Source organism: Trachypithecus francoisi, unplaced genomic scaffold, assembly GCF_009764315.1.
Source record: "Trachypithecus francoisi isolate TF-2019V2 unplaced genomic scaffold, Tfra_2.0 Lachesis_group7, whole genome shotgun sequence".
Classification (NCBI taxonomy): domain Eukaryota; kingdom Metazoa; phylum Chordata; class Mammalia; order Primates; family Cercopithecidae; genus Trachypithecus; species Trachypithecus francoisi.
Genome location: NW_022681472.1, coordinates 95,734,676 through 95,760,411, shown reverse-complemented (window position 1 = coordinate 95,760,411; position 25,736 = coordinate 95,734,676). Strand labels below are relative to the sequence as shown.

Genomic DNA, 25,736 nt, shown 5'->3' with positions numbered 1-25,736 from the left:
GGCGCCACCACGTCATGGACGCTCAGTGCACATCTCTTTTAGATGCTGGCCTGTCGATGGGATGGCAGAGACTATTCAGATGTGGGGACAGTTTCGCTTTGGGGACTGCTTCCCGAGCGGGCGCATCCTGCTGGATTTTAACACTGCTGGGCACTGTGAGTGGTGGCAAGATGAGGAGGCCGACTCTGTCCTCACTGGGCTCCGAGTCTGATGGGAAGATCTGCACCTCTGCCTGTGAGCTGCGGACTGCAGGGTACCCTGGCCTCGGCATGAGCAGCAGGATGGGAGCCTCAAGGAGGGAGAGCTGGGTTCGGAGAAAGTGGCCTCTGTTGTTGCATTTCTGTCGTTGAGCAGATTGAGCAAAAGCAGAGGCAGGAAAACGCATGGGGAGGCTGGTGGTGTGAGCCCACGGTCGCCATGGGTCCTGCAAGGAAGTGGCCAGGTTTGGGCCCTGAAAGCTTTGGAGAAGAGTTGTCTTGTGCGCAATTGTCTTGTGCCATTTAAGGTAATTCTGCCCCATTGGGGCAGGTGTAGCTCCAGTTTTCAGAGGAGGAAATAGGGCTAGGGGGTGGCAGGCAGAAGAAGCAGCAGGCCAGAGTCCCAGAGCAGGCGGAGAGCAGCCAGCACGCGCTTCCTCCTGGCGGGACTCAGACCGGGCTCGGCACGCAGGGCTGTCTGACAAGCAGGAGAAGAGCTGCAGCTCCGGGGTGCAGTGCACAGAGTGGACCGGCAGCACGGTCCGATGGCACCGTGGGCTCGTACACACAGAGAAATGGAGGCACTCCCAGAGGAGCTGACTGTCAGGCCTGGCACAACTTGGAGAAGGGCTAGGCATTCTCCTGGTAAAACCGTAGGAAAGGTGGCTGCGAAGCAGGAGAGATGTAAACTCTTGTCTCTGGGTAGAAATGTCAGCAGCATTTACTTTTCCTCAGGTAATGGAACACAAACGTCTGCTTCCTGTTGAGTCCTGCTGCCTTTGCCAAAGAGAATTTTTTTTGGTGCTGTGGCTTCAGAACACCTGACCACAGCCCTAGAAGTTGTCCTCCAGCACAGAACACACCGTCTTGGGGTTCAGGCATCTTCCCATACGGGTCATGGACGCTCGTGTGGGTGTGTTTCCTGACCCCGAGGCCGGCAGTGGCTGAGCTGCTCCTTGGAACCCCAGTCCCTCTTGCTGTCCTGCGTCATCCCCTCCTTTCTCACCCTCCTGAGTTAGATCTTGTACAATAGTAAGCTCAGTGTTCAACCTGGCACCCAGAAAGGAGAGCCGTGCGCCCTACAACCCAGCATGGGGCCCCACCAGGGTCAGGGCCTCCCACAGCCCAAGCTGGCACTGGCACTGGCATCTGCTGTGAGGCCCCTGGCAGGCAGGGTCATCCCTTGGTCCTCCCAGGTGGCAGATGACGCAACACCCCAGCGATGAGTGAAACGGGCGTGTGCGTTTCAGCAGATGAACAGGAGATGTTGATGGATTTTGCTGCCTCGCTGATAAAAATAGACATTTATTCTTTTCAAGACAGGCAGAAAGGCTAAGATGTGTTAGTAACCCTGTGGGACGGAACTTAGATGGCAGTTTTTCATTTTTGATGTCTTTTTTTTTTTTTTTCTTGATTCTTTTTCTCTTAAAATTAGGCCTCAGAAGCTAATCCTGTAGATCAGGCTGAAAGTGACAGGAGTGGGCCTGGGATTTCTGAATGCTCATTTCTTCTTCCCTCATCGAGATTCAGGCTTGAAGCCGGGAGGCCGTCCCCCTGGAAAGGGCCCCCACTCAGGCAGGGAGGCCAGGGGTGGCCCCACCCCGCTCCCCATGGGTGTCCCTGGATGCTGCCAGAAATGGAGTCAGAGAAAGCAATGTCAGCCAGACTTCAACTCCAGCTGGGTGTGAGCACCTTGTGCCACCGCTGCCCACGCCACCCTGCATCCATGCTGTGCTGCGTTGGCGCTGGAGAGGCTGGGAGGCTCTGGGAATTCGAGTCCCTGGCTGTGCTTGCTGGAAAGGGTGTATGTAAATGAGGCGGTTTTCCTGCCACCTCTGCGGATGATTCAGCCCAGCAAGTGTGAGGAGGGAGGGGACGTCCCTGCCGCAGCTGGCCAGGCCCTCCCCACACCGTGCAGGGGCGTGGTTATAAATGAACGAAACAGCTCTTCTGATGAGTGGTTTTTTCCTTCTATACAATTCCAGTGTGAGTTCGCTTTAACCATGATGTAAAACCCACATTGTGGCTTTAGTCCTCTATTTCAAACAACATGTTCACCAGCAACGGGGCAGAGCAGTGGGACACACTCTAGGGCCAGGGTGCCTGTCTGTACCTTGGCTGGCTGGCTGGCACCCTCAGGCAGGTCCCCCTGGGCTGGCGGGCACCAGGAGAGTTCTCCCGGACAGGGCTGTGTCTCGCAGGATGAGACAGTGGTCACAAAAACACAGCAGCCATGCAATGACATGGGCGCATCCCCCACCCCGGCCACTTGCCTCTGCCCTGCTGTTCCACCGACTACCTCCCAGCCTCCATGTGACCGGGACGTGCTGCCTCACCTGTAATACCACTTTGTTCATCTGTGAGACTATGCTGCGCAAACGGGCTCACTGCAGATCTTGAATTGGGCACTTTTTAGATCTCTCCAGGCATCTGTTAAATGGCATAATGACTATCTGTGCTTACGTCTTAAGCTTCTATTTTCTTTTCTTTTTTTCTGAGATGGAGTTTTGCTCTTGTTGCCCAGGCTGGAGTGCAATGGTGCCATCTCGACTCACTGCAACCTCCACCTCCAGGGCTCAAGCGATTCTCCTGCCTCAGCCTCCCGAGTAGCTGGAATTACAGGCATGTGCCACCACGCCCAGCTAATTTTGTATTTTTAGTAGAGACGGAGTTTCACCGTGTCAGACTGGTCTCGAACTTCCGAGACTGGTCTCGAACTCCCGACCTCAGATGGTCTGCCCATCTTGGCCTCCCAAAGTGCTGGGATTACCAGTGTGAGCCACCGCACCCAGCCAGCTTCTATTTTCTTTAACTTAGGGATATGTCAGAGGAAAATAGAATGATGTATCCAACACTCATCCTCCTCCTAGAATTTGTTCATTTTTTAAGAATAATTTAGTTTCAAACAACAAATATAATAAACTTACTTAAAAAATACAGACGGACAGGCCAGGTGCAGTGGCTCACGTCTGTAATCCCAACACTTTGGGAGCCTGCGGCAGGAGGATCACTTAAACCCAAGAGTTTGAGACCAGCCTGGACACCACAGCAGGGCTCCATCTCTATAAAATATATATATATATATATAAAATAATATAAAATATAATAATAAATATATATAAAATATATATTACAAATATATGTGTGTGTGTGTGTGTGTGTGTGTGTGTGTATATATATATATATATATATATATATGTAGCCTGCCATGGTGGCACACACCTGTAGTCCCAGCTATTCAGGAGGCTGGGGCAGGAGGATCACTTGAGCCCTATGATCGCACCACTGCACTTCAGCCTCAGCAACAGAGTGAGACTCTGTCTCATAAAATAATAAAATATAAAATGAATAAATAGAAACATAGAGAAGAGTAGAAAGACTATACCTTGACCACTCAAGAATAATCACAATAAATATTTTGTTTTATAATTCTTCCATAAGTTTTCCCTTTCATACACCAAATATGTACGTGTGTATAATATAGGACAGATGGGATTGCATCAAACACCATTCTGAAGGTTTTTCCCACTTACCAACACATGGAGCTCTTCCCACGTAATTGATGGAGAAGCACCGTGTCACTAGACTCTCCTCAGTTCATTGAACCCATTTTCTACTGATGGACCTTTCAGTCCTTCTCAGTCTTTTCATGTGTAGACGCCTGAGTATTTCCTTAGGACAAATGCCTAGTTGTTGAGTTACTAGATCAGAAGGCTTGTAATTTTAAAAGGCTTCTGAAACAAACTTGAAATCCTCCCACATGGATGGGAGTGGCCATTTTTTCTCATACGCACTATCCAGTCATATCCCTCATCATTTCCTGTTGGAGTTTTTGATTTCATTAATTTATATAAGCTGCATATTTAGGTTTATACCTTTAGGTTTGTATATTCATATGTCAAACAAATTTCCCAGTTTGTCATGCAATTAGAGAAATATATGTGTGTGTGTGTGTATATATATATACACACACACACACACACAGTTTTTTTCTTTCCCTCGAGACAAGGTCTCACTGTGTCACCCAGGCTGGAGTGCAGTGGCGTGATCTCGGATCACTGCAGCCTTGACTTCCCCAGGCTCAAGCAATCCTCCCATCTCAGCGCCCCTGAGTAGCTGGGACTACAGATGCATGCCACCATGACTGGCTAATTTTCTTTTCTTTTTTTTTTTTTTGGTACAGATGGGATTTCACCATGTTTCCCAGGATAGTCTCAAACTCCCGGCCTCAAGTGATGCACCTGCCCTGGCCTCCAAGAGTGCTGGGATTACAGGTGTGAGACACCACGCCCAGCCAGAAATCTTTTGCAACCTCTTCTTGGTTCTGAGAAAGAGGGCCAGGCGCAGTGGCTCACGCCTGTAGTCCCAGAAAGAGCATTCCCACCCCAAAACTATAAAACGTTATTAAATTTTAAAATATTCCTGTGGATGTTTTTGTTCCATTTAAAAGTACTACCTATTTACAGTTTCTATTTGAAATTTATTTTGTAATAAGATGTGAGAGGGAGCTCACTTTATTTTTTTCCTTCAAATATTCAGAAAATTGTTCCGACTGAGTTATTTCTCTCCTGTCCCCTTAACTGGCATGCACCCTCCGGCCAACCCGAGCGCCGCCAGTGGCTTGCCTGCCCATTCCGGGAGATGGTGATGGGTTTTCTCCCTGCCCTCTTCTGAAGATGAACGCCCTGAGAGCAGGAGTAGGAGGTGCTCAGGCAGTGTAGGGTGAGTGGCATTGTGCGTTGAGGTAGAGTTCAGGAAACCCTTAGCACGGGGCTTGGTACTGGCAGACCTCACTGGTGGGCAGGTGCTCCTGTGCTCGCAGATGGAACTGAGTGAACCTCGTGAGGATGGATTATCATGCATTTGGTTCCTCCAGCTCCTTTTGTTTGATTTAAGCATAGCTGTTATCAAAAGGGTTCAAGGCAGTGTGGCCTGGTGGCAAGGCTTGCGTACTCTGGTAGCCGTGACTGCTGTGTGTGAGTCCCAGCTCTGCCTGTCCAGTGTCCTTGCGGACACCTCGGACCGCATCTGTAGGATAGGGATCCTGCCTGCCTTGCGCATGGTAAGGATTAAAGGAGGTGATTTGCCTGAAGGTGTCTTCACTGTGCCTGGTGCAATGGTGGTGGCCACTGCTTCTTCAATTATGGGAACTTAAAATGGGAATACACATGTTGAAAAAGGAAGTAAACATTTTATGTGGGTATTGAGAAATGTACTAGGTATCTAGGATGAATCAGTTACTGTAAAAGGGCACAAAGTTTTTTTGTTTTGTTTTTAACTTTCCTAGCTGCTTAGCACAGATGTGAGGCGTGAGGGTGGCAGATCAGTGTATGTCGGCCGGGCACCGTGGCTCACGCCTGTAATCCCAGTACTTTAGGAGGCCGAGGTGGGTGGATCACTTGAAGTCAGGAGTTTGAGACCAGCCTGGCCAACATGGTGAAGCCGCATCCCTAGTAAAAATACAAACATTAGCTGGGTATGGTGATACACATCTGTAATCCCAGCTACTTGGGAGGCTGAGGTGGGAGAATCACTTGAATCCAGGAGGCGGAGGTTGCAGTGAGCCGAGATCACACCACTGTACTCCAGCCTGAGCGACAGAGCGAGACTCTGTCTCAAAAAAAAAAATGTTATTGTCTATTTTTTTTTTTTTTTTTTTTTTTGAGACGGAGTCTCGCTCTGTCGCCCAGGCTGGAGTGCAGTGGCGCGATCTCGGCTCACCGCAAGCTCCGACTCCCAGGTTCATGCCATTCTCCTGCTTCAGCCTCCCGAGTAGCTGGGACTACAGGTGCCCACCACCACGCCCGGCTAATTTTTTGTATTTTTAGTAGAGACGGAGTTTCACCGTGTTAGCCAGGATGGTCTCGATCTCCTGACCTCGTGATCTGCCCACCTCGGCCTCCCAAAGTGCTGGGATTACAGGTGTGAGCCACCACGCCTGGCCTATTGTCTATTTTTATTGATACATAATAGGTGTATGTATTTTCAGGGAACATACATGTGATAGGTAGGTCAGATTCTTGTATGTTTTGGGTGAAAAAAGGATTCCGTTTGGAGAACAGTACTCTTTCTGAAGTACAAGAGATGTCACGTGGACCTGCGTCAGGGCAGTCAGCTGATTTGATGGCTGATGTTGGCGGAGGGACAAGCTGGAAATCACAGTCCTAGCCCAGGTGCCCTGGCTGTCACCTCACCCCGTGGAGCTCCTGGCTCCTCAGCTGTGCAGTGAAGACGAGAGGACCTGAGAAGAGAGAGGACCTGAGAAGAGGCAAGAATGTGCTGGAAGTCTTATACTGGAGTAATGTCGATGCTAGAGAAACGCTGGCTTCTTAGTTGAAACAGGCCGGATGCCGTGGCTCATGCCTGGAATCTCAGCACTTTGGGAGGCCAAGGTGGGAGGATCGCTTGAGGCCAGGAGTTTGAGACCAGCCTGGGTGACATAGCAAGACCCCTGTCTCTACTAAAAAGGATAAAATATAAAATAACCAAACGGTAAAGACTATTTGTAAACAGTAGAGTAATAGCCTTCCTATGAATGCCTCATGGTTTTGTCCTAAAAACACTTGGGATTGAGTCATAAACCCATGAGGCATTTTTACTAAGAGTCGGTGTAACAGCAAGATATTCTTTTATTCATCTGTGCATTCATTCAGTCAACAGTTGCACAAAAACAGACACAGTCCTTGCTGTATTGCAATGCCGACATTCTAGTGGGAGAGGCAGATACAGAGTCAGAATCACGAAAGAAATCTAGAGTTGAAACCAGAAAAGGTTGCAGAGAAGAGTCAGAGAAATGTACACATAAGGCATTTTTTTTTTTTTTTTTGAGACAGAGTCTCGCTCTGTGGCCCAGGCTGGAGTGCAGTGGCCGGATCTCAGCTCACTGCAAGCTCTGCCTCCCGGGTTCCCGCCATTCTCCTGCCTCAGCCTCCCGAGTAGCTGGGACTACAGGCACCCACCACCTCACCCAGCTAGTTTTTTTTTTGTATTTTTTAGTAGAGAGGGGGTTTCACCAGTGTTAGCCAAGATGGTCTCGATCTCCTGACCTTGTGATCCGCCCTTGTCTCAGCCTCCCAAAGTGCTGGGATTACAGGCTTGAGCCACCGCGCCCGGCCTCGTAAGCCATTCTTCACGTCTGCACTGAGCGTGTCAGGCTTGGAGCAGCCCTGGACCAGCGTGCGGGTCTGCCTTGGTAGGTCTGGTGGTCGAGATGCTGTGGTCTCATCAGCTGCCTTGATTGGGGAATGTTTCTGTAGGAGATAACTTAGATTTTAACAGTATTCCTTAATTCCTCCTTGTATTTATTATAGTATTTCTTTTTTTTTTTTTTTTTTGAGACAGAGTTTTGCTTTTGTTGCCCAGGCAGGAGTGCAATGGTGCGATCTCAGTTCACTGCAACCTCCGCCTCCCAGATTCAAGTGATTCTCCTGCCTCAGCCTCCCAAGTAGCTGGGACTACAGGTGCCCACCACCATGCCTGGCTAATTTTTATATTTTTAGTAGAGACGAGGTTTCACCATGTTGGTAAGGATGGTCTCGAACTCCTGACTCGGGTGATCCACCCGCCTCAGCTTCCCAAAGTGCTGGGATTACAGGCGTGAGCCACCGCGCCCAGCCTTACTACAGTATTTCCAGTATTGTTGAGTAAAGACAGATGGTGGATCAAAGGGGATGTTTTTGACTTGTGAGGGAAAATGTATTCAAAATTTATGGGGAAAAGTTTTCTTCGTAAAGATCACAGGGGTGGCTTTCGGGACCGTTTCTCAAAGAGATAATGGTGGTTGCAGTTTTTGAACCACAAACATTTATTTTTAAAACCCCCTGTAGAGGAAATTCCGTGTTGATGGTTAGTCATCTGAGGGAGCTTAGTCAGGTGTTTGTTTATAGCGAGTCCTAGACTGTACGGATGTGTCATGCTCTTCCTGTGCACACTGTATTTCTCACTAAAATAAGGGTAAAATATTTTCAGGCTATTACTCATTAAACCAAAAGAGGGGAGCGAGTGGTTTAGGGGTGATCATCAGTCTGATCTGGGGACGCGGGCTGCATGTGTCAGCCTCAACAGCGGCACTCCAGTCTTCTCTGGGGCGGTTCTCCCTGCTGTCCTCGCCCAGCACCTTCCGCAGCCCCTGCCTTTGGGGTGACTGCTCCCCTGCGCACGTTGCCTCCCCTGGCCCATTCTTTTGGTGTTGCCAAGAACCAGGCTGAGACAGCTTGGAAATGCTCCAATAATTTCTACTCAGGGAGAACAGAAACGAAAGCCTTCCAGGAACTGCGCCCCCAGAACACAGAAGTGCGAAAATGCTGCTGGAGGACAGCCCCACTGCCCCCACTCTGAGGACTGCCCCCACCTGGGGCTGCACCCAGAGCTTCCTTCCCTCCTTCATTCCAACCCAGCCTTCCCGCGGGCCCAAGGGAGTGAAGGCAAAAGCTCCTTCTCAGGGTGCGGATGCAGCCGGGGGGTGGTGGTGGGTGGCTGCACCCTGTGTCCCCATGCCACAGGAGGAGGGACAGGGCTGTTTCCTAAGCTGGGACCCGTGAGGTCCTGAGGCTGCAGCAGGGTCTGTCCCCGGGGCAGAAGGGGCCCAGGGCTCTGGTCGATTGGCAGAGTTCCCCGGAACGGATTCTGTGTGCCTGTGCACCAGCTGCCCATTGCTACACTGAGACCCCCTCGGTGGCATCAGCTGGCTCCTGGGCCGATGTCCCTGGTTTTGAGGAGCACTGATGCCATGGCTCCTGCTCGGGGCTGGAGGGTGTACTCTTCCTTCCTGCTGCAGAGCTCTGGCTGGAGGCAAGAACAGCCTCCCCTGCGGAGGGGGGTGACCGGTGGCCGGCGAGGTGGGTTCTGTTGACTCCCTTCCGCCGTGGGGCATGTCTATGCCTCCACTTACTCGGCGTCCGTGTTCGGGCGGGTTCTGTGGCCAGAAACCTGGGACCCCGACCTGTGCCTCTGCTTCCTCGGCATCCGTGTTCGGGTGGGTTCTGTGACTAGAGACCTGGGACCCCCACCTGTGCCTCTGCTTCCTCGGCATCCGTGTTCAGGTGGGTTCTGTGACTAGGGACCTGGGACCCCCACCTGTGCCTCCGCTTCCTCGGCGTCCGTGTTTGGGCAGATTCTGTGGCCAGGGACCTGGGACCCCCACCTGTGCCTCCGCTTCCTCGGCATCTGTGTTCGGGTGGGTTCTGTGACTAGAGACCTGGGACCCCCACGTGTGCCTCTGCTTCCTCGGCATCCGTGTTCGGGTGGGTTCTGTGACTAGAGACCTGGGACCCCCACCTGTGCCTCCGCTTCCTCGGCGTCCGTGTTTGGGCAGAATCTGTGGCCAGGGACCTGGGACCCCCACCTGTGCCTCCGCTTCCTCGGCATCTGTGTTCGGGTGGGTTCTGTGACTAGAGACCTGGGACCCCCACCTGTGCCTCTGCTTCCTCGGCATCCGTGTTCGGGTGGGTTCTGTGACTAGAGACCTGGGACCCCCACCTGTGCCTCTGCTTCCTCGGCGTCCGTGTTTGGGCAGATTCTGTGGCCAGGGACCTGGGACCCCCAAAGCGTGAGGGTTCCTTTTCCTCCCCATCTTGTCACAGTTGACTTTTGGTGTGTCCTCACAGACCCGGGCGGCTCCAGAGCCCCTGTTGAGGTCAGTTTGCCCCTGTTTGGGAGTCAGACCTGGGGGAGGGGGTAGAACACATTAGCTGGGGACCCAGCTCCAGCCATCCCTGCACGGCCGTGGCACCTGGGCTGGACGTGTCTCTGTGAACATGGGCTGGGTGAGGCTTTGGCTCTGGCTCTGGCTCACCGTGGGCTCGTTGGTGGCCCGGGCCTGGTGCAGTAGACAGCGTACAGTTGTCTGCACTCCTGCTGACAGGAGCAGATGTTCCGTCTGCATTCCCAGCACACATTCTGAGACCGTCTCCATCCGTTTCACCAGAAAAGCTGCCGTGACTGTGTTTAGTGTCAACTTGCATGGCCCTAAGGGAGGCTTGCCTGTGTAGACAACAGGTGAGTTGTCACCCACGTGTCCTGATTTTAGCAGGAGAGTACAGCTTGATAGCATGTACTCTCTGGTCTGTGCTCACTGAGCCATCACTCCGTCCTGTTCTGCTGCTCGAGCTGACGGCACGGATCTCGGTGGCTGCTCTGCACCTGACTTGGCCCAGGGTGTGGCACAGAAGTGCTTAGCAGCCCTGAGCCATCCTTCTCACTTTCTTTGGCCTGCACACTTTCTGGCTGATGCCCAGTATCATGAATGCAGAGTTCTAGGAGGACTGTCGGGAAGCATGGCTTTGAATAATGACTCACTCTGGAGCTCTGGAAAGTGCTTTGCGTGTCATTTGGGTGGCAGATCTTTAACCGTTTACATCCCCTGAGACATGGATGCTGAGCACTGGGCCGGCTTCCTAGGAGACAGCCATGGGCCCCTGTGCCAGCCTCACAGCGAGGCTGCCACCCAAGCTCAGGCTGCAGCTGCACAGCCTGTGGGTGCCGACCTGGGCCTGGGGTTCACTCGCCAGTAGCTAAGCGGCTTCACGCAAGAGCTGGGCTATTCATTTATTTAATGACTTTGAATTTCTGCAGCTGCTCTCCCCGACCTCAGGGTACACGTCTGCGGGGGATCCCGGCAGGCCTTCACTTTACTCTTCATGCACCAACTTTCCACCCGTCCCTGTCCCTTACTTAGATAGCCCTCAGGGCAGGTGGCACAGAGTCTGCTCCCCACGTCCCTCCCTGAAAAGTCGGGGAGGAGCCAACTGCGAAAGGGGTTTCTTCGGGGGACCACCTGCTCCTGCAGGAGTCTCGCCTGCTGCCCGCCTCTGCTGACGTCCGCTGTGTATACTGAAACTTTTTGTTCCCCGTGACCCAATTGCTCACACAGGAAGCCGATTACTCATTCACTATGTTTCCCTTTCACTGTATGAGATGCGGCTCTAAAAATGGAATCTTAAACAAACGTGCTGAGTGATCTCGATTCAGTGAACATGGCACGGCTGTGTATGTGACGCTGCGCTGGATTCCGGCCTTTGCTCTCCGAACTCGCTCTCCAAGGAATGGGTATGGCCTTAAGTGCAGAGGGGTTTGCCAGCCCTGGGCCCTGGGTAGCCATCGCCCCTCCCAGGAGCAGCTGAGGTCCCTTCCAACCACAGGCACACCTTACTTTGTTGCCCTACACAAAGAATGTGTGCTTTTTTCCTTCCTCCCTTCCCTCCCTCCCTCCCTCCTTTCTTCCCTTCCTCCCTCCTTCCTTCCTTTCCTCCTTCCTTCCTTCCCTTCCTTCTTTCTTCCTTTCCTCCCTCCTTTCTTCCCTTCCTTCTTTCTTCCTTTCCTTCCTCCTTTCTTCCTCCCTCCCTCCCTCCCTCCCTGCCTCACTCCCTTCCTTACTCCCTCCCTCCTTCCCTCACAAGTGGAATGTTTGTAGCAGCCTGAGGAACTCTTTTGGTGCCATTCTTCCAATAACATGTGCTCACTTAGTGTCTCTATCAGCATTTTTTAAGCATAAAGTGTTTTTAAATTAAGATATGTACATTATTTACACACAATGCTATTACACACTTAGTAGACTACAGTATAGTGCAAACAGAACTTTTGTATGCACCGGGACACCAAAGCGTTGGCGTGACCCGCTTTATTGTGGTGGTCTGGAACTGAGCCTGCAGTGTGGCTGAGGTGCGCTGTGCTAGGATCCTGGGGTTCCTGAATGAAAGGATTTGCCTTTCTGTTTCCAGAGGTTTCAACCTTCAATGCAGGGACAAGACTAACACTTATGGAAGCAACTGGAAGCCTATTTAAAATAAGACTGTTTGGTTAGTTGGTGGGCAGGACATGTGGCAGGGCGTGCCGCCTGTGGCCTGGGGAGGAGGTGCCCGTGGGGTGTCCGGAGAGAGTGTCCACAGACAGGTGGAACCTCAGTTACTCCTTGGAGCATCCTTGGCGGATGGAGGAGATGGGGGCGGATGGCTGCTCCTAGTGGGCCTGGAAGTAGTGGGGAGGGGAGGTCGAGTCTTGGATGCAGGCCAGGGATTTGGGACTCGGCTGTTGGACAGGCAGTGGCAACTGGGACCCGCTCCGGGAGTGCCAGTGTGGTGGCATCTTCTTGGTGAAGGCATCCCAGATACCCCCTCCTCGCGGGCTTTCATTTCTTCAACAGAGAGCACATGGAGAGTGCATCCCTAGGTGGTATTAGAATTCCCTTCAGAACCATCCGTGTCAAATGTGGCGAGTGCGTGTATGGCCCATCTGTGTCTCGTGGCCTCTTGTACATTTGGTCCCCACCTTGGTGCATGATTCACCTGTCGGGGCCAGGGGCTCACAGACCGGGGAGGCAACCAGTCATCCCCTCCTTCCTCGTGCATGGGGGTCGTGTCCGCACACTTCTGCTCTGTCTCCTCCCGCACGCTGCGGCTTTGATCCTCCCGCTTGTGTCTGCAGCTTACACGTGGGACTCCGTGTGAGTGACCACAGATTTCAGGCGCCCCGAGGTCTCAGGCCTGCAGAGGCGTCCTCGGCAGTGGAGTTGCCTTCTTGAAGGTGTGGGAAGGTGGACCCTCCCCGGCCCTCTACCTGAAAAACTTTTGCATCTTGAACTTGTCATTTTATATTCCACGTGCCTTCACGTGAAATATCAGTATTTTCATTATTGAAAGCTAGAAGCAAGAAAGAACTATTTTAGGAAATTGCACATTTTGTGAATGACTGCTGCATTTTCTCATTGCCTTTATTCACAGGGGTTCGGACCACCGGCTGCGTGCAGGTTTCCCGTCTCTCATGGCAGGTGTTGTGGAGGAGGTGGTCTCGGGGAAGGCTCCTTGGGAAAAATAGGGTCAGCCTGAGCCCTGGGCCCGAGCTGCGTCTGTTCCAGGACTCTGGGGGCCGTTGGGAAGGGCCTGGTTTGGAGCCGGCCTGGCAGCCCTGCTTCACTTGCGAGTCGCTCGTGTTCCAGCCCCAAACCTTCTCGCAGCCAGCAGTGTGCCCCTTTGTGGTGTGGTTGTGAGGCTCAGTTCAGTAACTGCATGAGCACCTTGTAAGCTGAGAGTCACCAAAGGACAGTGACTCTCCTCCCCGAGAGGAGCGTGCCCAGCCCTGGAATCGAGATTGGCCATGGGGCCGGATTCCTGGGCTCTGTCCTGGATGTTTCCTGGGAGCCATCTCACCGGGTGGTTGGAGCCACTTGAGAATGGGGCCACGTGTTGGTGAGCGCTTTGTTCTACTCCAGTGTGGCGTATGGAGAGGCTCCCTCAAGGGAGTGGCTGGCTCCACTGAGCCCACCTGGACTGCAATGTCCACTCACAGTCACGGTTAGGGTCCTTGCTGGGAAGGATCTTGGTGAGCTGCTGAGCTTATGAAAAGTCATCAGATGTCATCCTGTGGATGACTGACACCTGGAAACTGTCCCTAGTGGCAGCATGGGCTCTGCTTGAGGACTCTGTTTGTTTGTTTGTTTGTTTATTTCGAGATGGAGTCTCACTCTATCACCCAGGCTGGAGTACAGTGGCATGATCTCGGCTCACTGCAACCTCTGCCTCCCAGGTTCAAGCGATTCTCCTGCCTCAGCCTCCCGAGTAGCTGGGACTACAGGCACATGGCACCACACCCAGCTAATTTTTGTATTTCTAGTAGAGATGGAGTTTCACCATATTGGCCAGGCTGGTCTCGAACTCCTGACCTCAGGTGATCTACTGACCTCGGCCTCCCAAAGTGCTGGGATTATAGGTGTGAGCCACTACTGCGCCCAGCCTGACTTGGTTTATTTTTGTAGCCTTGGCCCAGGGCATGGCACCCAGCCCACAGGGGCACCCGCTGTGTGCCATTGAAGGGTGGAGTGTCATGGAAGTCTGTAGACGTGTCATCTATGAAGTCATGGCAGCTTGGTGGAAGACCATGCTGCCATGACCATTTCCAAATGTTGTAACTCAGTGAGCTTAATAATCTTGAAAGCATGTTAGTTTTCTCATAGGAAACAAAATTTAAAAAAATAATAATTCAAGGAGTCTCTGAGTTTTTCTAGGTCAGAAATCCAGTAAGAACAGCTCATATTATTTTTAGTAGAGTACTTTTTCTGGTGAATGTCAATAGGGATTGAAGTACATGTGATTTGTTAAATGGAAAAGGGTTGTCTTTTTTTTTAAACAGACATTTGAGTGAAAATTGAAAGTATTCTTTTATTGAAAAATGTTAACTTTTCTAAATCTACATTTTGAACTTTACTAATATGGAGCCACTGAAAACTTGAGTTGGGATGTAGTTTCTGCTGCTTATGTGTGATAAAAAGCATTTCCTGAGTACATGAGTGGTTTAAACAGCAAGGAGGGAAGGGCACCACCTTGACACTTTCGGGCTCTTTGCCTTGTCTCCCTTGCTGGTAATTCACGCTGCCTCATCTGTCCAGGGTCTGAGATGGGAACAAAGAACAGAAATGGGCACAGCAAGTTTGATCACCGATGACTTGTTATGATACATTTTAAGTGAATTATTGGCTTAATGTTGAGACGCCTCCTCCGTGGAATGCGGTATTGGCCTGGACATGAATGGAAACAGCAGAGGGAGGCATATGGTGGCTCAGGGCTGAGGGGTGGGAAGGGCCACAGAGCAAGCCTGCTCCCCTGTTAACGGGTGTTCTCTCTGCCATTCCAGCACTTGCGCCTCCTGCACCGCCGCCACCCCCCATCCAAGGATATGCCTTCAAGCCTCCACCTAGACCCGACTTTGGGACCTCCGGGAGAACAATCAAATTACAGGCCAATTTCTTCGAAATGGACATCCCCAAAATTGACATCTATCACTATGAATTGGATATCAAGCCAGAGAAGTGCCCAAGGAGAGTTAACAGGTATTACGTTTCATCCTTCATGACCTGTGTAAGTGGTCTGCGCAGACAGACATGGCATTTAAACTAATCAACTCTGAAATTCTCAGCAGATCCACCTGGCTTTTTTCTAGAACATTTCAGCTGCATTTGTTTTTCAAAAACAGTTTTTCAGATTTAACCTATGGACTGAAAAAAAAAAATACATACATATATATATATATATATATATATATATAAAGTTTTTGTATTGAGACACAGTTTCAGGATAGTGAAATACATCATAAATGTACAACTCGAAGAATTTTGACAAATATATATACTGATCACCCTAGAAAGTTGCCTCATACCCTCTTCCAGTTACCCCAGCCCCTAAAGTCACAGTATTCTGCTCTGTGTCACATAGATTAGTTTCTGGGTCTGTCTAGTGACACAGCCTCAATCCCGACTGCTTTTACTCAGCAGAATTTATGAGACCCACCTGCGCCATTGTGTGTATTCGTAGCTTATTTTTATTGCTAAAGAATACTCTATTGCCTATTTCATAGTCTGTTTTTCATGTTCCTTTTAAACACATGGGCAGTCTAGGCTGTGGCCATTATGAATAAGGCTGCTGTGAACATTCTTGTTGACGTTCTTTTTATGGAGGTGTTTTCATCTCTCTTAGATAAGTACCTAGGAGTAGAATTGCTGGGTCGAAGGGTAGGTGTGCGTTTAGCTGCATGTGAACCTGTCAAATAAATGGTGTTCCCATGCTCCCATCCGTTTTCCTCCCGTCAGCTCCGCGAGTGTTTCTGAGGCCACCCACCCCCACCAGCGCTCAGTGTGGTCATGCGTTTTTTGTGTGTTTCGGTGGGTGGACTGTGGTTTCTCATTGTGGTTAATTTTCATTTCTCTGGTAACTGATGAGCTGAGTGTCTTTCCGTGTGTTTATATATTATTTTCATCCATTAAGCGATATATTATTTCCAGCAAAGTGTTGGAAGTATTTTGACCTGTTTTTTTTTTTAAACCGAGTTTCTTGTCTTTTTGTTATTGATCCGTGAGAGTTTTTAGTATATTCTAGATGCATGTTGCATTTGTCAGGGTCGTCCGGAGTGACAGAACCAATAGGATAGAGATACAGTCATGTACCGCATGACAATGTTTGACCAGTGACAGACCATATATACCACAGTGGTCCCAAAAGATTGTAAGGGAGCTGAAAAATTCCTGTCACCTACTGACGTCATAGACCACGTAACGTTATAGAGCGGTGCATTACCTTTTCTGAGATTAGATTTTTTTATTTTTTATTTTGAGATGGAGTCTTGCTCTGTCACCCAGGCTGGAGTCCAGTAGCATAATCTCGGCTCACTGCAGTCTCCATCTCCTAGATTCAAGTGATTCTCCTGCCTCATCCTCCCGGGTAGCTGGGATTACAGGCACATGCCACCACACCTGCCTAATTTTTTGTATTTTTAGTAGAGATGGGATTTCACCATATCGGCCAGGCTACTCTCGAACTCCAGACCTCAAGTGATCTGCCTGCCTCAGCCTCCCGAAGTGCTGGGATTACAGGCATGAGCCACTGGGCCCAGCCTAAGTATATGTAGATGCACACATCCTTACCATGGTGTTACAATTGCTTGCAGTGTTCAGAAGTCACATGCTGTACAGGTTTGCAGCCTAGGTATGTGGTAGACTCTACCTCGCGGGTGTATGTAAATATACTCTATGATGTTCACACCGCAACGAAATCGCCTGAGTGAATTTCTCAGGCCGTATCCCCATGGTTAAACCACACATGACTATACATATATCTATAGATATGAGAGGGGATTTATTAGGGGAATTGGCCCACATGATTGTAGAGGCTAAGGTGTCCCACAGCAGGCCATTTGTAAGCTGGAGAGCCTAGAGTGTCAGTAGCGGGACTCTGAAAGCCTTATAATCAGGGAAGCCAAAGACCTGGAACCCACGGGGCTGCTGCTATGAGTCCTGGAGCCCAAAGGCCAAGGGAGCCTGGAGTTCTGATGTCCAAGGCAGGAGGAAGACAGTGTCCCAGCCCCAGGAGGGAGAGAAGAAATCACTCTTTCTTTCCTTTTTTTTTTCTATCTGGGCCCCCAGCTGATTGGATGGCACTACCCACACTGGGAGCAGATCCCCACCCGGTCCCTGACTAACACGCCGTCTCCTCTGGAAGCAGCCACACAGGCACACCCAGGAGTCACGCTTTACCAGTTCTCTGGATTATTCTTTAATCTAGACACATTGGCACCTAAAAATCACCATCATACAAGTCTATACTGGGAATATTTTCTCCTGGTCTAAAACTTGTCATCTCACCTTCCTCATGGTGTCTTTCTTTTAATGAGCAGAACTTTTTAGTTTTGTTGAAGTCTAATTTATAAATTTTTAAAAACAGCCGTTACATAGTGTATTCTCTCTAGGAAATTTTTGCCTACCTAGGGATCATAACGATATTCTCTTGTTTTTATTTTAGAATTATGGTTTTTGCTTGCATATTTAGTCCGTGATCCATCTTGAATTAATTTGTATGTGTGGTGTGAGGTGGTGGTCTGTTGAAAATGCTTTTCTTTCACCCACTGATTTGCCTTTTGCCTTTTGAAAAAAATCCTTTGATTGTACAGGTTGAGTATCCCTTATTCAAAATTCTTAGGACTAGAAGTGTTTCAAATTTTCATTTATTTATTATTTATTTCTATTTTGGAATATTTCCATTTTGCTTACCAGTTGAGAATTGCAGATCTGAAAACCTGGCACCCAGAATGCTCCAATGAGCATTTCCTTTGAGCATCATGTTGGTGCTCATGAAGTTTCAGATTTTGGAGCATTTTGGATTTGGGGTTTTCAGATTGGGGTGCTCAACCTGTATATGTGTGTGGATCTATTTCTGGATTATCTTCTGTGTTGTCTTTAGGCAAGGAACTCTTGGTCATTTTAACTATAGTTAAGTGGTAAGGCTTGAAATCCGATTCAGTAATTCCTCCAAATTTGTTGTTCTTCACAATTGTTTTAGCTATTCTGGATCTGTTGTTTTTCCAAGTACATAGAATAATAAATATAAAAAACTCATCAATTTATGCTAGAAAGCCCCTTTGAATTCTTTATTGTGTTCACTATGAATCCGAAGTATGCTGTGTTTTTGGATGCTATTATAAATTGTTGTGTAAATTTTTCTTTTCCTGGAATGTGGGGAGTGCCTGCTGTTGAGTATGGTGTTGATTTTTGGGGTGGTAAAAATGTTCTAAGCCATGGCGATGGTTGCAAAGCTGAATATGCTAAGAGAGAGAATGTCTGGGAACTTAGTTCTCATATCTGTAAAACTAAACAGTTGGATTCACTCAACATGTCCAGAGTATGCTGAGAGTTCTATGAGGTTCTTTAAATATGCACTTACTAGAACGTGTATTTCTGAACAAAAACTATGTGCACCACTGGGTTAAGCAGCTTTCTTTACTAAAGGTCTTCCTAGATCTTTTAGTATATGTCATTGCTGTGTGGCTCTCCATCAGTGGGACTGCTGGTTTGTTTTTGCATTTCCCTGGGATAGAACCCTGTGTGAATTTGTGATTTAGGGGGTACTCTTACAACCAGAATGAGGGCATGAAGCAGTATACACATTTCCTTTTTCCTTTTTTTTTTTTTTTTTGAGACAGGGTCTCACTCTGTTTCCCAGGCTGTAGTACAGTGGCATTATCTGGGCTCACTGCAACCTTCACCTCCTGTGTTCAAGCGATTCTCGTGCCTCAGCCACCCATCCGGAGTAGCTGGGATTGCAGGCATGCACCACCACAACCGGCAAATTTTGTATTTTTAATAGAGATTGGGTTTCACCATGTTGCTCAGGCTGGTCTCAAACTCCTGGCCTCTTGTGGTCTGTCCGCCTTGGCCTCCCGAAGTGCTGGGATAACAGGCGTGAGTCACTGTGCCCAGCTAATTTCTGTATTTTTAGTAGAGACAGGGTTTCACCATGTTGCCCAGGCTGGTCTCAAACTCCTGGCCTCAAGCAGTCTGCTCACCTTGGCCTCCCAAAGTGCTGGGATTACAGGTGTGAGCCACCTCACCCAGCCCATATTTTCTGGGCTATTGACTGGTGCAGTGGAAGGTGGGCCCTTAGGCCGTCGACCACAGTATACAAGCAGCTTTCTTTTATGAAACTAGGCATGGCCAAGGCTTTGTCATCTGACACCAGAAAGAGGCTGAGGGTGATGAGAACGTGGTGTCTTTCCAGGACTGTGCTACTACACGCCGGTGGTTTCGCCTGCCAGGGTCGGGTCACGCAGTTGGTAAGCAGCAGATGCAGGGCAGGAGCTGCATGCACAGGGCCAAGGCCAGCCTACTAGGCTGTGAGCCAGCTTGAGAGTTGCTGCCTAGACCTAGGAACCTTTAGGCCCTATCTCAAAATTGTAATCAATCAAAATAGCATAGGAAAATATCAGAAGTAAAATGTTTGTGCTCGCAAGACCTGTGTGGGAGCCCTGGCCTGCCTCCTAGGACCCTCCTCCCTCCTCCCATGACCCACGTTCCTGAGACCCCTGCTCACGCATCAGCTGCAGTGCCCTAGAGGTGCAGTGGTGGCTGAGGTGTCCCCAGTGGGGAGGTGGATGGTGCCCATGGTCAGCGCCGCTGGAGGGGAGCTCCGAGTGCAAAGGGAGATGAAGGTGGGGCCCTGAGCCCGTCATGAGTCTGGGCCCGGGGAGCTCCTCCGTCCTGCTGCTCGGCGTCTCCTAGCCATTTCTCTTTCCACGCTGCAGCCTCTGTGAGAGCAGGATGGCGTCTTAGTCATGAGTTCCCAAACCTTGTGCAATGCCCCGGGTCGATGTTTAATGAGTCCAACACAGAGGCTTTGTCCAAGGTCATGAGAAAGATGCCCTTGCACCTCAGTCACCTCCGTGACGACATTCTGACAGCTACCTAGTAAAGCAGCCTCAGTGCCCTCAGGCCCTGCAATATAGTCCGCCCCTTTTCCCAGGGCTGCCTGGGTGGGGTTTGGTGCAAGCAGGACCCCTCCTCTCAGGAGCATCCTGTACAGCTGTGGGCACCGAGGTGGCTGCACAACACAGCCAGTCTTAAGCCAGCCCCAAGAAAGCATGGGGGCAAGGGCCGCACAACCTAAGCCTTGCGGAAGTCACGTGGGCCTTGCCCTCATGCTCTGTGCCGAGAAGCATGGGGGGGCTACCAGGAGGAGATGGGCTCGTCTCCCTTCCCCTGCCCCTCTTCCTGCTTGTTCATCTTGAGCTCTGTCAAGACGCTCCTGGGGAGCTTCGTGAGTTCCCCAGAAGAACTAGCAGACGCGATTGCCCTGGGCTGTGAAGCGGAGGGCCGGGCAGCATGGCTGCGTCACACTCAGCCTCGCACCTAGAGCTCTGTGACTCTGGGTATGAGCCACTCGCAGGAGTACAGGTGAGCCCTGCCTCTTTAGAAGACAGTCTGGTGCAGGTATGAAAGCAGAAACACCTCTGACACACCCGTTCTCCTTCTCAGTCTCTGTATCCCAAGGAGATGTATAGGATGACTACTCTGAACAAAAAAGAGCGACAAAAGACACCATCTGAATATCAGTAGGAAGCGACAGGTTAGAGGAGTGCACTGGGGAGTGCAGTGTGGCCTCAGCAGCAGTGGAGTGGGGCTCCCAGGTTGACCTCCAAGCCCAGAAACACAGGCAACTAAGTAGCAGGTGGTTAAGTGGTAAACACTAAAGGCACATGATTATGGGTCTGTAGTTCTAGGCCACATTGTATATAGTTAGGAGGAAAGATCTCAAAGACACAGAGTAGGAAAATGGGAGCCTCAGAAGTGTGGGTTTGATACCGTGTGTATAAAAATAATAAAGCACTGTATTTGTAGATAGCTATGTGTTTATGTGAAAGCATAGGTTTGGAAAGGATAAGGTTACTTCTTAGAATGGAGATTGAAATGAGTGGGTAGTGGAAACAGACTTTTAGCTTTTTGGGGTTTTTTTTTTTTCTTTTTGAAACAGGGTCTCCCTCTGTTACCCAGGCTGTAGTGCAGTGATGCAATCATGGCTCACTGCAACCTCGACCTTCTGGGGTCAAGCGATCCTCCCACCTCAGCCTCCCAAGTAGTGGCGTGCACCACCACACTCCACTAATTTTTAAATATCTGGTAGAGATGGAGTGGGTCTCTCCGTGTTGCCCAGGCTGGGACTTTCAGCTTTATCGTTATGTGAAACTTTCGATGAGAATGTATTAAGGCAAAAACTGTGTAATTGGAAATTAATGAAAGGATGACATTTGTAAAAGAGGGAACCTGTCAGAGTTATGACAAAAAGGCAAACAGGCAAACAGGGCAGGCACTTGGTTCCCTGCATTAGCAAGCACGCTCCGGCTTCTGCGAGGCGGCCCTGGCCCTGTGTGGGGTGCTGCTTGGCACTGCCCTTGTCCTGGGTGGTGACTGAGGAGGGAGTTGTCCCTGCTTAGGACTTGGCAGAACGAGCACTAACAGCTTGGCGGTGGTTCTCCTTTTCCTTCGTTTCCACGTGGGTCACGCTCTCAGAGGCCGGGGGCCCACTGGTGGATGGAATGCATGCAAATGGGCTCCTGGGCTGTCATCTTTGTTGGGAAGTCAGGAGCCAGCCTGAGACCTGGTTGGCCAGCAGAGCTGGCTCTCCAGAAGCAGGGACACTCGCTTACTTTCCAGTGCTTGCACTGGATTGAAACGAAGAACCAGATTCAGGGAGTCCAAGAGCGGCGTCCCCAGGTGGCTCCATGGGCTGGCTGGGGACTTCGTGCCTCACAGGTACAGTTTCACTTTGGGGAAATGAAAAACATCTGTGGACAGAGGGTGGCGATTGTTGCGCGACAGCATGGACGCGCTTAATGCCACTGAACTGAACCCTCCGTTGAAATGGTCAATTTTATGTTATCTGTATTTTTCACAGTTTTACAAAGAAAGAAAATTCACTGCCAAGTACGTGGTCATCTGTGTTTGAGGAGGGAAGGGACCCCGTGTTAGAATTAGGCAGCAAGGTGCCATCCTGCTGCCACAGCCACGAGGTCCACTTTCTCTACTTTATACAAGATGGGCCCCTCCTCACCCTCAGCAGTGGGCCCCAAGGCACGGGGGCTGCAGCAGGTGGCCAGGGATGCTCGCTCTTGCGCAGTGGATGCCTAAGTGGTGGCCAGGATTGTCTGCCAGCCGACTCCACGGGTGTGCATTGCAGCCCCTTGGGGCACTGCCTCGCTGGCACGACCGAACAGCCTCCTTCTCTTGAGAGATCTGCCCAGCCCAAACTGCACACTGTGCTGGGTGTGCAGGATGAGCTGGACCTGACCCCGCCTCCAGGGGCCCACAGGATGGTCAGTGAGTGGAGTCATCATGCTGAGTGCTGGATGGGGCTCGGGACAGTGAGGGTTCATCCAGAGGAGTCTCCAGTAGCGGGGCTCGGTTGTAGTTCCTTGAATCCTGGGTGTGTGGTTGCCTGCCATAAGTCATTGAGAAGTGTGTCCTGCTCTCTCTCCTGCTGCACCCATCCCCTGGGCCTGTTTCTGGGCTCTGGGCTCTGTCCCGAGCTCTCTGCCTGCCTCAGCGCCACTGCTTCCCTCCAGGTGCTCCTCCTCAAGAATACCTGCCAGCCTTTGTCCTTCAGATTTCCACTTCTATTTTAGGATGAGTTTATTAAATCCTATCAAACAAAAATACATCCCACTCTGGATTTTTACTGAAATTAAAAAGATGGATTTGTTTGACGAAAATATTCTGATCCACAAACATGGTATATCTCTTTACTGAATTTTTTTTTCTTAAGTCAGAGTGTTTCTGACTCTCAAAACATTTCTGGGGCAGGCACGGTGGCTCATGCCTGTAATCCCAGCACTTTAGGAGGCTGAGGTGGGCGGATCACGAGGTCAGGAAATCAAGACCATCCTGGCCAATATGGTGAAACCCCGTCTCTATTAAAAATACAAAAACTAGCTGGGCATGGTGGCACGCTCCTGTAGTCCCAGCTACTGGGGAGGCTGAGGCAGGAGAATCGCTTGAACCCAGAAGGTGGAGGTTGCAGTGAGCCGGGATCATGCCAGAGCACTCCAGCCTGGCTTGTGAGCGAGACTCCGTCTCAAACAAACAAACAAAAAACTTTGTGAATACAGGTGGGGACTCGGAACCGCCATGCCTGCCTCCATCCTCCCTGTGCGTGTGGCTGTGGGAGGACCCCCACCTCAGCTGCACCCCTGCTATGGGGAGGACTACAGTGCTTTTGGCTGCCGCTCTCCAATTGTGGGGCAGACAGGTGGGGGTCAGGGCAGAGGTCTTTTCTTTTAGAAACTAGAAGGAGGAGGGAGGCCAAGGTGCAGGGTGGCCACCGATTCTGAAGTATGTAATCAATGATGTATTGCCATTATGTTACATTCTACAGTTAAATAACTGTTTCCAGACACAGCGGTTGTGTATCACCGAGTCACTCAGGAATTCCTCTGCTGTGATATGCAACTTAGAGCGGCCACGAGATTGTCTCACAGGGAAAAAGGAGGGGGGATCTGCCAGTGTACTGCCAGGGACCAAATCTTTGTGGAGAACCTGGATTTCATAGAGGGGAGAGGACAGGGAAGCCGGGGGACCCATCCCTGCAGGAGGCGGTGCTTGCAGGCACCATCACTGAGGTGTTTGTTGGATGGCCTACTCCGCCACTCCTTTTCCGCCACCTCTTTCACTGAGAACACAGGAGTGAAGAAAGGTGCACTGGAGGGCAACGCGCATCTTTATCCAAGGAGGGGCACAGGCGGCACTCACCCTATGCGTGGCCCGTGGTCCAGACCAGGAGACAGTGCTCTGGCTTTCTGAAGCTTCCTTTTGCTCTGTAGCCTCTTCTGAATTTTCAGCAAATACAGTCCTAATGTCCAGCAGTAATGACAGTTTTTTTCTTCTTTACAATCCCTTTCTTGCCCTACGGTGGGTGGTAACTGTGACCTGTAGCGCAGCATTGAACAAAAGTGGTGATTTGGGCGTCTTAGTTATGTTGCGAGCCTCAGGGAAAGTTGGTTTGCTATAGACTTTGAGAAGGTTTCCATGCAGATTTCCTACCAGATTAAGACTTTTCCTTCTATCCCTACTTCTCTAATTTTTTTTTTTTTTAAATCATAAGTACCAGGCATGATGGCTCATACCTATAATCCCAGCACTTAGAGAGGCCAAGGTGAGAGGATTGCCTGAGCCCAGCCTAGGCAGCATGGCAAAGTTTCATCTCTACAAAAAGTTAGAAATTAGCCATTGTGGTGGCATGTGCCCATAGTCACAGCTACTTGAGAGGCTGGTGGGGAGGGTCCCTCGAGCCCAGGAGTTCAAGTTCGCAGTGAACTGTGATTGCACCACTGCACTGCAGCCTGGACAACAGAGTAAGATTCTGTTTCAAAAAAAAAAAAAAAAAAAAAACCATGAGTGGATGTTGAATTTTATTAAATGCTTTTCTTCTACAACTTTGAAATTGTCGTAATTTTTCTTTTTGTTTTTGTTGTTTCGTTTTTGAGAAGGAGTCTCACTCTGTCACCCAGGCAGGAATGCAGTGGTGCAGTCTCAGCTCACTGCAACCTCTGCCTCCTGGGTTCAAGCAATTCTCATGCCTCAGCCTCCCAAGTAGCTGGGACTACAGGCATGTGCCACCATGCCCGGCTAATTTTTTTTTTTTTTTTTTTTTGAGATGGAGTCTCACTCTGTTGCCCAGGCTAGAGTGCAATGGCATGATCTCGGCTCACTGCAACCTCTGCTTCCTTGGTTCCAGCGATTTTCCTGTCTCAGCCTCCCAAGTAGCTGGGATTACAGGCACCTGCTACCATGCCTGGCTAATTTTTGTATTTTTAGTAGAGACAGAGTTCCACCATGTTGGCCAGGCTGATCTCGAAATCCTGACCTCAGGTGATCCACCCGCCTCAGCCTCCCAAAGTGCTGGGATTATAGGCGTGAGCCACCGTGCCCAGTTTAGTTTAGTTTAACTAAAACTCTCTACTAGTTTTAGTAGAGACAGGGTTTCACCATGTTGGCCAGGCTGGTCTTAAACTCCTGACCCCAGGTAATCCACCCACCTCAGCCTCCCAAAGTGCTGGGATTACAGGAGTGAGCCACTCCGCCTGGCTACAATTGTCATAATTTTTCTCTAATATGTTACATTGATTTTTACAGATACCAACTTTTATCAAGATATAATTCATGGCCGGGCGCGGTGGCTCAAGCCTGTAATCCCAGCACTTTGGGAGGCCGAGACGGGCGGATCACGAGGTCAGGAGATCGAGACCATCCTGGCTAACACGGTGAAACCCCGTCTCTACTAAAAATACAAAAACTAGCCGGGCGAGGTGGCGGGCGCCTGTAGTCCCAGCTACTCGGGAGGCTGAGGCAGGAGAATGGCGTAAACCCGGGAGGCGGAGCTTGCAGTGAGCTGAGATCCGGCCACTGCGCTCCAGCCTGGGCGACAGAGCGAGGCTCCGTCTCAAAAAAAAAAAAAAAAAAATGTATACACTCCTGTAAGAACCACCACAATCAATAGGACATGCTAACAACCCCAGAAGCACCTGCTCCATTGCAGTGAAGCTTGTTGGCCCCTGCCCCAAGGCAAACAGAGACCTGCTTTCTGTCAGTATAGATTGTTTTTGCCTGTCAGAGAGTTTCCTATACATGGAATCATTATCATGGTATACCTGTTCCTCCTGGTGGCTGGCTCTGTTCCCCAAGTGTGTTTCTAAGACACTCATCATGTTGCATGCAGTGGGACTCAAGTATTGCATTGT

General features: G+C 50.2%; 1 protein-coding gene across 2 annotated transcripts in view; it reads left to right on the top strand.

Annotated features, from left to right (window-relative positions):
* AGO2 (argonaute RISC catalytic component 2) overlaps window positions 1–25,736 on the top strand; it is a 121,459-nt gene that overhangs the window by 36,164 nt on the left and 59,559 nt on the right. For both annotated transcript variants that reach the window (XM_033203337.1, XM_033203338.1), the window contains one exon: window positions 14,820–15,015. In XM_033203337.1, coding sequence (XP_033059228.1) covers window positions 14,820–15,015 — 196 coding nt within the window. The remainder of the gene's footprint in view (window positions 1–14,819; window positions 15,016–25,736) is intronic.